At 42.2% G+C, this 14,956-nt stretch overlaps 1 protein-coding gene across 1 annotated transcript; it reads right to left on the bottom strand.

The window, feature by feature from the left end:
- Window positions 1-497: 497 nt before the first annotated feature.
- zdhhc18b (zDHHC palmitoyltransferase 18b) lies at window positions 498-14,135 on the bottom strand. Its single transcript, XM_028036657.1, has 9 exons — window positions 13,635-14,135; window positions 11,247-11,407; window positions 9,646-9,795; window positions 9,317-9,454; window positions 8,036-8,087; window positions 7,661-7,763; window positions 6,742-6,851; window positions 5,885-5,987; window positions 498-1,946 (listed from the first exon to the last, which is right to left on the bottom strand). The coding sequence occupies exons 1-9, from the start codon at window positions 13,889-13,891 to the stop codon at window positions 1,587-1,589; spliced, it is 1,434 nt and encodes a 477-aa protein (XP_027892458.1). The 5' UTR covers window positions 13,892-14,135; the 3' UTR covers window positions 498-1,586.
- Between the last annotated feature and the right edge of the window lie 821 nt (window positions 14,136-14,956).

The following is a 14,956-nucleotide window of genomic DNA, read 5'->3' on the forward strand; positions in this document are numbered from 1 at the left end:
TTAGATTTCTTAATCAATTTTGAATTAATTTAGAAAACCCCCTTGTGGTGCCATTGAGCTGTCCAAAAAGGTGCCTGCAGAAAATACCATAACATAGAAAGGGTTCAGTGGTATTCATCCATCCATCGTCTGTTCACCCTTGTCCCCAATGGGGTCGGGAGGGTTGCTGGTGCCCATCTCCAGCTACATTCCAGGCGGGAGGCGGGGTACGCCCTGGACAGGTCGCCAGTCTGTCGCAGGGCAACACAAAGACATACAGGACAAACAACCATTCACACACACACTCACACCTAGGGAGAATTTAGATAGACCAATTAACCTAACAGTCATGTTTTTGGACTGTGGGAGGAAGCCGGAGTACCCGGAGAGAACCCACGCATGCACAGGGAGAACATGCAAACTCCATGCAGAAAGACCCCGGCCGGGAATCGAACCCAGGACCTTCTTGCTGCAAGGCAACAGTGCTACCAACTGCGCCACTGTGCAGCCCCCAGTGGTATTCAGTTCAGTTCAAAAATATTTACAGGATATGTGGAAAACGCAACAACAAAAAAAATTGTTAACTTGAAGACTGCTTCAGAAATTTGCAAAGAATTTTCTATATTCTCCTCCAAGTAACACAATGCACGTAAAAATGGCTTTGAACAGAAAAACGTGCTTCTGTCAACCTTTTTTTTCATTGTAATATTGAAATGTCAAAATGCTACATAAATCTGTCATTTTGACTGTAAAAAATGCTAATTCAAGGTATCTGAATTAGAAAAGCTGTCCAATTAAAGACATCTCTGATTCATTTGGAAATATCTTAAAAGGAATTTTAACTAGTCGAAATTATAGTTCTAGATATTTAAAATGTATTTTTGTCTTATTATTATTTGCTTTCAAAATACCTGGAATTTAAATTGCACTAGTGAATTTTTATATCTAAAACTACATTTAAGATATGTTGTCATTCAAAATATCTTTCATGACAATTATGACTGGTCAGAACAAAAAGTGAGACAGCTTAAATTTATTTTTTGACTAGTAATAATTTAATTGTTCATATCTGAAATATATGTTTCAGATGTCAATCATTTAAAAAGATTACTTTTAGTTATCTTGAATTAAAGCTCCTTTACAAATTAATCGTATACACTAGTCAGGATGTAATTAGAGATGTCTCAAAAAGGTATTTCATCTAAAAAAAAAAAAAAACAGATAATTAGCGATATCATGATTTAAAACTATGTCTGGTCATAAAAAGAATTTCAGATATCTGGAATCAAACAGATTTTATGTTAAAACGGTTTGCCATGACGGTGGGGGCATTTTGAAGGGAGGTTCACTTAAAAGGTTGTAAGCAGTTCATTTCTTACTGGCAGTAGATAACTCTTGTTGCATTCATCCACATTTGTTGGTCCTAGAAGGGGCAAAGGTCAAAACAGGTTCAATCACTCCTCGAACATAGAACCACCCTTCTGCTAGATATGCAGCTGAACCTAAGAGCCATTAAGACCCCAGACATGCCTCCATTTCTGCTCTTGTGACATCTTAAAGCTTAAGTGTATAATATGCTTTCTGAACCCATATATAACCGGAGTCAGTCACTGCAGTGTGGCAAACTTGGCTCCTCGGTGGCCCCTGGCGGCGGAGCGATGGTTCCCGTCATGGGAGGAAGGGGTAACGTGGTCGTCAAAGGTGGGGCTGGGAGTATGTGAAGAGGCTCGTTTGTGCTTGTGCAAGCGACTCTTGGTGGGGAGCGGAGGAGAAGTGCTCCCATAGGTCTTAGAGTTGTGGTGGGTGCCGCCGCATCTCTGGGAGAGCTCCAGGGAGGGGTCGGAGTTCAGAGCCGAGATGCTTTCTGGGCAAGGAAGAGTTGTCTGAGGTTTCCCCTGAGGACACGAGGGGGCCAGAAGAGGAGTGAGAGCCGCCGACTCCAGCAAACCTTTAGGTCCCTGTACGCACTGTGGAGGGGGATGGAAACAAAAGTTAAGAATGAAGGCAAAAGGCAGCAAAACTTACAGGACAAACAACATAGCAATAAATTAGTTTGCGGAAAATAGAGACCTAATTTTAATACGGGCAGTTAGGTCTCTGTAGGACCGCTGTCAGAACTTGGTTCACACTGCAAGTCCGGTCCGTTTCTGCTGAGAGTTGGACTAAAGTTACTCTTTGTCACTGATTCTCTTCATAGATTTTATGGACAGAATTTCTAGGTGCTGTGGGGATCCATTTTGGTGGCCTCAGGATTGTGTCTCTGCTCTTTGCTGATGATTTGGTTCTGTTGGCTTCATCATGTTGTGATCTACAACTTTCACTGGAGCGGTTCACAGCTCAGTGTGAACTGATGAGGATCAGTGCCTCCAAATCTGAGGACATGGTCTTGAGTTGGAAAAGGGTAGAGTGCCTTCAGCAGGTCAGGGAAAACGTCCTACCTCAAGTGAAGGAGTTTAAGTATCTTGTGTTCTTGTTCATGAATGAAGGAAAAATAGTGCGGTTGATCGAAAGGTAGATTGCCACTGCCTCTGCAGTGATATGGGTGTTATACCGGCCTGTCGTGGTGAAGAAAGAGTAGAGTCAAAAGGCAAATCAACGGTTGACTGCCTGCTCTCATCTATGGTCACCAGCTTAATATCGGGTGAGAAGCTTGAACATCCTGGCGGGACACAGAGTCGAGCCACTGCTTCTCTACATCGAGAGGAGCTAGTGGAGGTGGTTTGGGCATCTGGTTAGGACACCTCTTGGACTCCATCCTTATAGAAGGTGTCCAAGAGCCCACCTGGGTCTCCTTAAGGTGGGCACCTCCCACCTGGAGGAGACCCAAAGGAAGACCCAGGACACACTGGAGAGACTATGTTTCTCGGCTGGCATGAAGGAGCTGGACCAAGTGACTGGAGAGAGGGACGTCTGGGTCTCACTGCTTAAACTGCTACATCCACAACCTGGCCTCATATCATATAAGTGGGTGGGCAAGAGGGTGGGCGTGGGGGCAGGTGGACGGACGGACGGATGGAAAGCCTGACATCACTGTCTTCTTGCATTGGTATTGGTTGTGCCAGAATGTCAAAATGAGCTCACAGAAATTCAAGGTAAAGGGTTCTTATGCAGGTAAGGATGTCCAAGAGTGTCCAGCAAGGTCCAAGACTGTCTCCTAATGAGAAGAGTGCTGCATCTTGCCACCTGGGTAGAGCTTGGTGGTTGGGAGTGTATCTACATACACATAGAGGCAGAAACTTTGAGACAAAATTGAGCTTTTGTCTAGGCCAAAAAGCTACATTTTGGTTTCATTTGTCCAATGCTGTCTGACAGATAAGATTTTGTCTTGGAGCAAAAAAGCAAAACAGAAGAAACCTGTGAAGGGGCAAATACTTTTACAGTGCAACATGTAAAATGCTGAAGGTTCATGCTCCTATTCATGGATTGCTGGTGGACAAGCATGCAGGGCAGCCGGGGAAACACAGAGAGACATCAACAGGTACCGGATCAACATGCTTCCCCTCCCTCTATCTGAACATGCTTACCATGCTCAAGTCTCGTCATTTCTGCTCTAAAAGCAGCTTATTAGCCAGCGCAGGACACTGCAAAGTCCAGACACGACTCCTCCTGACGATGGAAATGGGATACAGGCACAGAGACACACCACAGACACAACAGTGAGTTGGGGTGCAGCTGAAGACACACAAACCGGGTGTGGACCGAAGGTCAGCTGCATGGTGGAAATGTTTAGTCTGAACGGTGAGGAAGGACCAACGGAACGGGGAGGGGAGCATGGAAGGAATGTGACAGATCTGGGGTCTCACTTATAAAGGTGGAGTACAAACAACTGCGACAGACTGGCGACCTGTCCAGGGTGTACCCCGCCTCCCGCCTGGAACGTGGCTGGAGATAGGCACCGGCAACCCCTCCCGACCCCATTAGGGACAAAGGGTGAACAGAAAATGGATGGATGGATGGATGGATGGTTGGAGTACAAACAAAATGGGGACTAAACCTGGTTACGAAGGTTGTGATGTAAAATATTGGTATCAGTATCGGTATCGACGGTAAGCTCAATACTTTAGTTTAGGACTCCCTCTTGAAATGTTTTTTTGTTTTTGTATTGTAGTTTCTCAACTCTACTTCAAATTTTTTTTGCTGTGACTTGCTCTGATGTCCGCACTTTATTTAGAAAACAACGCACATAAATGAGTTTCTTTTCTACAATAAAAAAGAAGCTTCAACTTAAAAAATGTGCTAATTTGTGACATGTAATCAAATGAAGTTTATCAAACTAACTTTATTTACATTTTCTGTATCATGTAAATATCTCATTAAAGTATTTTGTAGACACTTATAAACTTTATTTAAATTCTATCGTAGGTTTTAAAAAGCATAATTAAAAACAACAACACAAAAACGTCTAACGGTCAGAAGTCTGATGACATATCAAGCTTAAGTAAAAGTTATTGGTATTGATATCGATGACACTGTAGTCACTTGATATTGGATTGATACAAAAATATGCTGTATCACACACCTCTACTGCATACTCTAATAAGGCAAATGTTGAATAATTGTGCTAGATTTTATTTAAGAACATCAAAATAAGAGAGTGAGCTTTCTGGATTTGTATTTGTAAAAAAGTCGAAAACCAGGTAGTTTTTTCCCTTTACATGTTTTCTGTGTTGTTGGTTTATCACATAAACTCCCAATTAAATACATTATTTGTGGTTGTATTGTAGCACAAGGAAATGTGAAAATGCCTCGGGGATGTGAATACTTCTGCAAGGGACAGTACATTCACTCAAACACAACGGGAAGAAAAACTACAGAATGGCTTGAAAGGCGGCATTTGAAGCCCACCTTCAAATGCCAAAAAGCAGCTGTCTGATATCAAAGTAGACTGAAACTGTGCCTAAGGTGCAGAAACTACTATAAACAAAAGTTCCTAACAAGCCTCCAGAAATCCTTTTGTATCCACCTCTCATCTGGGAGAACAAGGAAACAACAAAGGAAGCTAAAGTTTTCCCTTCTTACGATGCCTGAACATTCTGAAAATACTCCAAACAATTAAAATACACAATAGTAGGGTTTCCATTGACAATATGATTACACAATTTGACATTTCGAAAATGAATTTGCTTAATTAATGGAAACACGGCCATTGTGGGAAAAAAACCAAAAACGTTTTGGCACAACTATGAGATGAGTTTTTTTGGCTGTATGGAATTTCTTTTATTTCGCAAAACTCCAATGGAAATAGTTTTGTTTTTTTTTTGCATTACACGAGTCACATGACGAACAGCCGGATGTTGCCGCGCAAACCACGAAGAAGAAGGCAACAGGAAATCGTCGGAGGATGACGTCAGCATGTTTTCCAGTGACATCGCGTGAACAAACTTATTCACATGTGATTGTAATTGCGTTTCTTCATAAATGGAAACACCGCAGTTGCAGAATTGTGTTTTTTCTACATTAACGGTATCCTGACAAAGTTTTACAACCATCTGTAATGGAAACCCAGCTACAGAAGGATTTTAAACAACCATCAGGAACAATGAAGTACAGCAACTTCTGTGCATTTACTAAGTGACAAACAGTGCCTTTCTATGACGCAAGTCTGGCTGAAATACAAGTGGCTGCCATTGATAATAAGACTGTAGAGAAGCATCAAGCCCACATCCAGTTGAAATCCCAATGAATATTGACTAGTGACAGCCGTTTGAATACAGCACAGAGGGGAGGAACCTCCACAGGACACTGGAAGACAGACAGACAGACAGACAGACAGAGACCGCTTTGGGACAACAGCAGGTAGCAAGGCTTCACACAGGCAGGGCTGCAGGTTTGGGTTGATTCAGGAGCAGGGAAAAATCAGCGGAAGATTCCTGCAAGTCAAGGACCAGATGGATGATCCTCCTACCACGTTTCTATCACTTTTAGTGTTTGGATTGGGCAGCTCCAAGTCCGCGCCGCTCGCCCTGGCCGGCTCGTCCGCGGGCAGGAAGCCTCGTCTGTCGATCAAGCTTCAAAACCAGAAAGAAAAAAAAAACTAATTAGGGTTAAGTGCATTTTCCTTTTTAGAGTAAACCTCTTGTATCGTGGGTATTCTTAGTAAGGAATACGCTCTGGTGAAGATGTGTATGGAACAAAGAAAAACGCTCCGAACGGGAAGATTGAGAGAGGAAACCAGATGTTTACGTACGCTGTATGAAACTTTTTATCCTCCTCGTCTGACATTTTATCAGACTAAACTTTCCCCTTTTTTAGGTCAGTAAGGTTCATCAAAACTATTTTTTATTTACCAAATGCCAGAGTAGTGATGTCATATGAAAATAATTATTGGCTTATTAAGGCGACATTGAAGTCACTGTTGATTTGGCAAACTGTGGCTTTCAAGAGACTAAAATAATTGAACAAGCCCTCATTTTTGAAGAATTAAACACCAAATAATTAAAGATTGAGCTAATGCCACAGCACTGATCTAATAATAACCTAATCTAACCTCATCATAATATGAACGATCAACATGATGCTGCATCAGGTGGGGATTGCTCGACCACACTGCGCTGTCTATAGAAATACATTTAATTTGCTGGCTGACAGCTCAAGCTGCAAACAGCAAACCGCTAAATGACCAAATGGAAACTATAAAACTAAGAATTAGAGAGTTTTTTTATAACCTCTCCAAAAAATACTGCTTTAGCAAATCCTGCATCCTGACGAGGATTTAATACAAATAATGTCAGTTCAACAATCTTTGAAGCTTTAGAGACTGACCTGGGTGGCATGGGCGCACAGAGAACTGAACAGCAGTTAATAAAAATGTTTTTATGACTGTATGGGTTGGTTACAGCGTCTCCACTCTTCCCCGACCAGGAGCCTTTGATCTGAAAAATACATAAAAATACATGGTTACACACTAGTCATTTATTTTAAGCCGATATTATAATGGTTTCCATTACGTAACAACTACACCCACAATTTCACATCCCACATCTGTGTCTATGAGCTTTTGGCATCTCTGCTGCCAAAACTAAATCCACCCGGTGTAGAGATCACAGGCTGTAGAAGTCCTGTTCCCTAGGATTTTATGTCTACACTTGGCAAACTGCAAAAGTCAATGACTGACTGGGGTTAAGCTCAACCCACATATGGAGGCCTCAGTCCTCGATGCGGACGTCACAGGTTCGAGTCCCGGCCTTCACCCCCTCTTTTGTTACCCACTTTTCTGTCAATTCGCTAACAAATAAAACATTAAAACCTTCAAGGAGCAGAGGAATAAAATGAAAAATTAAAGACGAAAGAAAAAACAAGCAAACAATAACAGACAATGTTAGTGAATGATGGGAGAAGAGAGGAAGAAAGGATTGGATGTAGTAGGACAGGAGAAAGGAAGGAAAGACAGGTTGGCCACAAGAGAGGGATGAAACAAAGAATGAAAGAAATTCAGGAAATAACAAACAGAGGAGTAAAGAAAGTATGTATGGTCACAATTTAGACCAAAGGGATATGGAAAAACAAATGGAAATGTAAAAATCTTTTCCCATTTATCCAAACATGGAAAGCACTCAAATCAAATGCCTGAAACCACAGTCTTACATTTGTTATTATTTTTGTTATATTGACATTTGCACTTGTCTAACTTTCATCCCTCACATTGAGCAATAGCACATACTCTGATGTTTAGTGTACTTACGTCTTCATTGGTGGTCAGATTGGAAGCAACAAGGTATGTATGGAAGCCCGAGAGGCCCAAGATAGACCAGACTGAGAAGAAGCATATAGCCAACTCCACTGCAGTAAACGAGTGAGTCAAGGAAAACATCATAGGAGGTTCAAATGATCCACTGAGGAGTTTCCTTTTCTTTGGTACATAAATGCCGTAACTGATTTACTTATTGAACCTGGTCATGATTTAACATTGTGTCAGATTCTGAGTCATAAAAGATGAAACTACCCGAACGTAGGAATCAGAAGATTTTATACAGCCTTCTCCAGCTTTACTGACTTATCATCAGTTGAGTCAGCATGAAACAGATGGCAGGGAAAATGAAACCCCATGAAAGGATATCTGCCAGGACTCTCCTGAAGGGCAAACATCAGGCCCTTTCCTCCATTGGCCCCTAAAACAAAAAGCACAAACTATTGTATTCACAGACCTGATAGTGGAAAATAATTCTGAGCCTGAACTTTTTCCATGCCCAGGAGGCAACGCACTTTTACACATAACACAGAATAGTATATAAAAATAACCCTTTTAACCCTCGGGTGGTTTCTGGGTTTGTGGGCTCCTGGGCCCAGATGGTTTTTGTGTATAACATAGATGTTGCCAAGAGGCAGTCTAAGCATAAGCCCTGGGAGAACATGTTGAAAAAAATCCCCTTAAATGTTACGATTCTGGTGAATTGTGTGAATGCAAACAGACAACATTCTGACAGGACATGAACAAACCTAACGTGAGCCTGAATTACAGTAGATTCTTTGGGTGGAGCCCGAGGCTTTAGGGGTCCCTGAGCTCCTGGGGCCCTGGCCATAAATCCCAGTTAAGTTCAGTAATCCGTCCCTGCTTTTAACTAGTCTCTTCACTGCCTGCCTACTGCTCTTACCATGTGTTCACAACGACTAGAGCTGTAAAACTGCCAGAAGTAATTCACTTTTAATGAACTAAAATGATGGTAAGACTTTATTTAATGGGGGCGACATGAGATGAATCAGGAACATTAATGAAACTATTAATGGTGTCAATGGGTGTTTGTATCCCAAACAATTTTAGCTTTTCAAAGATAGTCCATGTGACTGCAGGATGTCTTTTAGTTGCATTTGCAAGGTTGCCAAGGTGCTGTGTCTTCGAGAAATTGGAGCGGTACATTAAAAATTCTGACATTGTTCATTTTAGCTCCTAAGAACTGTTGTTAATGAGAAGCTTGTTGAGATGATGAGCTGAAAGTGGAGGGTTGGATGGAGTAAGGTCTTAAAGAGACAGAGCCCCAATTCTCAAATTACAAAGTCATATTTCTTTTCACATAATGATTGATATATAGAGCATTTTTATAACAACTGAAGGTAACAGTTACTTGATTGTGGTGTTATGTATATACCTAGAACATACTTAACACCACTCCTTCAAAACTGAAACCCTAAATCATGCACAGATATCAACATGTTCTTACAGTTCATGGCTGGGCCATTGCTAGTGCTGGATTCACATCTTCGCCATTCTAGGTAACAATGATCTACTGTATGTTGGAAAGTGAATCGTGTCATATGGTGCCAAAGTGAGACCAGAGAGTCCTCCATTCAGGTGGTGTTCGTGGGATTCCAGACGGCTGAAGAAAGAAAAAGTCGCTCTTACTCAAAGCCAGATGTGTGGTCACACATCCGAAGATGAATGCCGTCAGGAGAGACAGGGACACGATGAAGCTGTAGAAGAACCGGTAGTTGCGCTTTCCGACACAGTTCCCCACCCAAGGACAGTGATGGTCAAAACGCTCTGCGAGTTCAGGAAAATGTGGTGAGATTTGACTGGAAAAGTACGAGAACAGCCCACATCAACCTTCCAGAACATGCTCTCTGTTAACGGAACATGTGGAGCCGTGCTCGCTCCAACACTGTGAACCCTCTTTCGTTATAGACAGCTGATAAAATGTCTCGTGGTGTCTAGCGAGTGTATCCACAGCTCACCCACACAGTTGTCACACAGGCTGCAGTGGGACGTGCGAGGAGGCCGGAACATCTTGCAGGTGAAGCAGTACTTGAGCTTGATCACCTGCTGGTTGATGAGGACCTCCTTGGTGCGCGGCGGAGGCCGATAGCTGGTGTTCCCCGTGTCATCTATGGAGAGAGGCATCGCTTTTTTTTTAAACATGATTCTCTTTGATGCCCCAACTCACATCAGATGCCCTTACACAGCTGATCAGACCTCTTCCTGGGGATACGTACTGATATGTATACAAAATGTTAGAGTTCTTGCTCCTTGTCACCTCATGGTTCTTTCCCTCCTAGAACAGGGTGTCCAGACTTTCTGTCACGTGGGCCAAAATCATCGAGGCAATAGTACAAAACTAAAATCAAGCAAATAAAGTTGTCTGATTATGTTTGTCCGTTGTTGTTCTTTCTTTTCGTTTTTTGTAAGGGATGTTATTCATCATAGATCCAAAACCTAAAACGTTGTTAGGTAAATTCATTCATCATTGACAAAATTCTTAGTGGGCTTGCAATTTTCACCAGTCGTTGCAACTTCTCTGCAAATCCGACCAATCGCCTTCATGTTTTCTGTTTTCCCTTCTTTTCTGACCAATCACAGAAAAGATTGGTCAGACCAATCTTGGCTCAGGTTATTCACCATCTCCCTCGACCCCCGACTAATTTAACTTCTTGTTTCATGACGTCTCTTGAAAGCCGAAGCTGAGTGATGAAAGCATGTGTGACGCTAAAATGGTAATATTTATCCTTTTCATTTTCTGCAAAAACCATAATGATATGTTCTGCTTGATTTGTTTCTACCCTGTAAACAGTTCATGTTAACCTGAATGATCAATATGGAATTCTTCTTTTGCACTTTGACCCTTCTTCAGAACATGATTTTACCTGTATAAGATGCTATTTCTATTTCAAGAACTTGTAAATGGTATTTGCACTTTAAACATTAACCATGGTAAAATCCTGTCTTTTTGGGGAAGGTTGGATGTAACAATTTTCACTCTTTTGTAAGACCATCTTAAGGCAAAAACAAAGTATTAAGAAAATTGCAACTTTGACCATAACTTTTGTAAATGGTGCCACAAACTCAGTCATTTTAAGCCGCAACAAAAACATTGCGTCCTGGAGGGACTGACTATGTAAAGAGATGAAAGAAAATGAATGAACATAGCTTAAATTTCTGAGTAAAAGTTTCCCGCTTGTGGCGTAATCTTAAAATAACTTGAACAAAGTAGCACAGTTGAATAAGATAGCCATCTTACATCACTGCTGGCTAAACTTTGGTCCTGTGTAGGAGGCTCCGAGGCGCACAGGAACAGAACTTTGGGGGGTTTTGACAACAAACTGGAGAACTACTAACACATGTGAAGAGCATGGAGCAAAGAAACTGGAAGAGGGCTGAATAATTTAACATTGTAATTAAACAGCTGTATATGAAGTTGACTTGACATTTACGACACCTTAGGAAGCCACTTAAAAGCCCTTGTGCCAAACGTCCTCCATATTTGACAGCATAAACTGTTAATCTAAAGGCGGCGATGTGTCAAGAGGCCGCTAAAGATCCAAGAGACGTCGTTTCTTACCAATCTGTCTCTCTATGTCCGCGGCCTCCTCTGGAGTGGCTCGAGGCAGGATGCCGGGGTCAGTGAAACTGGTCTGGAGCAGCGTGATGAGCACGAACACAAACAGGGCCCCTCCGACAGCAGGTATACATCTGGTCAGGTGTTTGACCAGGAACGGGCAGCTGTGACAATCAGACACACACACACAGAGAGAGAGGAGGGATTATAAAGAGACTGACCTTAACCAGAGCTGGAAACAGATCAGCACTGTGACTTACAGACGATCTGCTCTCATTTAATAACTCTGGCTTTTAATTACCGTCTGAAGCCCTGTGAGACAGAACACACTTTCCACCATGTGGTCGCTGACAGAATAGCAGCGTTTGTTTTGTTACTGAATTGCTTAGAGTTGGTTTACAACACTGGTGGCAGCCAGGAGAAGCATCATCATTTGAAGGGAAGAAGCAGGAAGTACGTAATCTCTGGGTGCAGTTTCACTTTGGTAGAAAAAAATGAAGGATCTCTCACATTTCAGGCATGTGTGGGTGGTTTAATAATTCAAAACGACTCAAATTTAAGAAGTGTAAATCATAAGAGATGGTTTCAGACTTCTTCTTTAAAGTTGTTGCTCTTTGGTGTATTTTTTTTCACTAACAAATGCACACTGTCAATAAATACATAATGAATTATAGAATTTGATTGGAGGGGTAGTCAAAATCAAAAGTCCTGGAAAAGCACATTAAAGAAAAACAGATTATTCTGCTTTCTATGTGTTTGGGTTGATGACATCACAAGAGGCATATGAGCTGATGGATGAATACAAGGTACGATCAGGCCTGTCGCTTGTTGATAAATCATTCCAGGAGTTATTGCGAAAAACAATAATTCTGTTGTTTTTAGACCATTTGCACGTGTTTTGTTGATAATGGCATAATAATGCAAATTCACTAAACTTTTATCTTGTTAAGAGCACTTAACACTGAAACTGGAAGACATTTTAAGTATCCAAAATAAAACACAACAGCCAAAAACAATGCTTAAAAAAAAAATAAAAGCCACACACAACTGAAACGATAAATAAAATGGATCATGAAGTCTCTGAACAAAACGGCCCTTCAAAATCCATTGATCATCAGAATGGAAGTTATCAAGCTTATTTTAATTTTACATGAAATGAATTGGCTACTCGATTCATTGTTTATTATGGCAGGCTTATGAAAGATGAGTGACTTTTGATTATTGGTGTAACGACACCCAGGACTCCCTAGACAAGACACGATATTGAGTTCACGGCAACAAGATGTGACGAGATTTCAACATTGCTTTATAAAAAACTTCAAAGAGCTAACGTAAAAGTATTTGTATAAAAGTACAGTATTTTAATGTACTGTAAAATAACCAGTACTTTAATTAAAGCAAATCCCTGAAGATTTTAGGTTTGATGGAGTCCAAATAAGGTTCCCAATGAGGAAAAAATCTGTCTACGAGTGTGAAACGCATGTCTATAATTCTAATGGCATTAAGTCGACCCTTCCACTAATTTACTGCATCAAGCAGGGGCACAACTTTGTGTTTTGAGGTGTATGCAGACATTACATTATAGGTATGGGCCTCTGTTATTGATCACATCACATCATTTACACATGCACAAACAGCTGTTAAATACAGAAAATGTGACTAGAAATATTGGCGCCCCCTGCAGCGCAGCGCCCCTATTTGCATATCCTTTTTTTCTGTTTTTGCGGCACTGGCATCAGGATACTTTTTCTTGCAGCAAAAGTCAGTCTGGAATATAATTATTTTTAATCATTCGATGTCATATTTTTTATCAGTATGGACAACGATCAAATTGACCTCATATTGCTAATATTGTCTGAATTTCACAATTTATATTAGACCTGTAAGCACGACCAAAAACAATGTTTGAAAGTCGCAATTTATGATTTACACCCATGACTCACAGGACAGATCAGAACTAATTAAATAGTGTTTGCAGTTTGGTGAAATTTGCTTCCTTTGAAGATTTTTTGTTGTATTTCTCGAGTTTTCTGGACAATCTTCTTTCTAAAACATGTTTTATTTCTGCTCAGTCTCCCTGAAACCCATGTAGTGTTTTTACTTATGAATACATCAATTTCCTGCAGCTTTATGGAAAACAAACAAACAAACAAACAAAAATACTTTGATTAAAAACATGCAAAAAAAAAAAAAAAGATCAAAATAACTCCTGGTGCGATGTCGCCACAGGAAAGGGCGCGTGATGCTTCGCTTTAGGAGGGAAGATGATCTTGAGTAAATGTTTGTTATTGAAACAAATAAACTATGATAATGATGTGCGCTCTGTAGACGTCAGATTAATTTGACCAAACTTCAGTCGCTTTAAGGAACAGAGTGGAAAACACAACTCACTCAAATATGAAAAATAACCCGCTCGTGACGAGGATAAGGCCCAGCGTGAGGGGAAAGACCCCACTCTGACGGGCCATCATAATCCGTCCATCGCAGAAGAAGCGGTTCTTCCCGGGGAAAACTTCCCACTTTCTCCTGGGTGTCATCGGCTCCTTCCTCCCGTCACCGCCGACAGCCAGGTGTTGGTGAGGCGGGGGGCTCTGGCTGGGCGTCGGCAGCGCCTTCGGGTCGATCTGCTGATACTCACGGCTTTTCATGGTTTCTAACGCAGAGTGGGAGCTCTGTCCCGATTAGGGCACCGAGCGACACCATCACCGGATCCCGACCACTCTGCTGAGGTGGACGGCCGTCACGAGCGTCGTCGTTCCACGGATAGAGCAAGCTAGTGATACCTCTCTGTGGATGGGCAATGCATCAGTGTGTGACTCCGGGCTGCAAATAATGTCATTTTTAACCTCCATGCCGCTTCATTAACGATTCTTTTCCGTTTACAGGAAGACTGAATCCCAGCTAGAGCGATAATCCGCTGCACATCGTTAGCTTAGCTCTTCCACTCAGCAGCGCGGCCAGTTCATCCAGCTGTGTCCTGACATCACTGAGCAACGCTGAGCAACACTGAGCAACGCTGAGCAACACTGAGCATCACTGAGCAACACTGAGCATCACTGAGCAACGCTGAGCATCACTGAGCAACGCTGAGCAACGCTGAGCAACGCTGAGCATCACTGAGCAACGCTGAGCATCACTGAGCAACACTGAGCAACGCTGAGCAACGCTGAGCAACACTGAGCAACACTGAGCAACGCTGAGCATCACTGAGCAACGCTGAGCAACGCTGAGCAACACTGAGCATCACTGAGCAACGCTGAGCATCACTGAGCAACGCTGAGCAACACTGAGCAACGCTGAGCATCACTGAGCAACACTGAGCAACGCTGAGCAACGCTGAGCATCACTGAGCAACACTGAGCAACGCTGAGCAACACTGAGCATCACTGAGCAACACTGAGCATCACTGAGCATCACTGAGCATCACTGAGCAACACTGAGCAACGCTGAGCAACGCTGAGCAACGCTGAGCAACGCTGAGCAACACTGAGCAACGCTGAGCAACACTGAGCATCACTGAGCAACACTGAGCATCACTGAGCAACACTGAGCATCACTGAGCATCACTGAGCAACGCTGAGCAACATCCGCGCTGCTGGCTGCACAGCTTCCCACACCTGCTAACCTGCAGCACTTCTTGGTCTCGACGTCCTTGTGTGTATAGATGACACTTAACATAAAAACCTAAGTTGCTCTCAATTCTTTCCAGTTAG

Source organism: Xiphophorus couchianus, chromosome 13 (assembly GCF_001444195.1).
Source record: "Xiphophorus couchianus chromosome 13, X_couchianus-1.0, whole genome shotgun sequence".
In the NCBI taxonomy this organism is placed as follows: domain Eukaryota; kingdom Metazoa; phylum Chordata; class Actinopteri; order Cyprinodontiformes; family Poeciliidae; genus Xiphophorus; species Xiphophorus couchianus.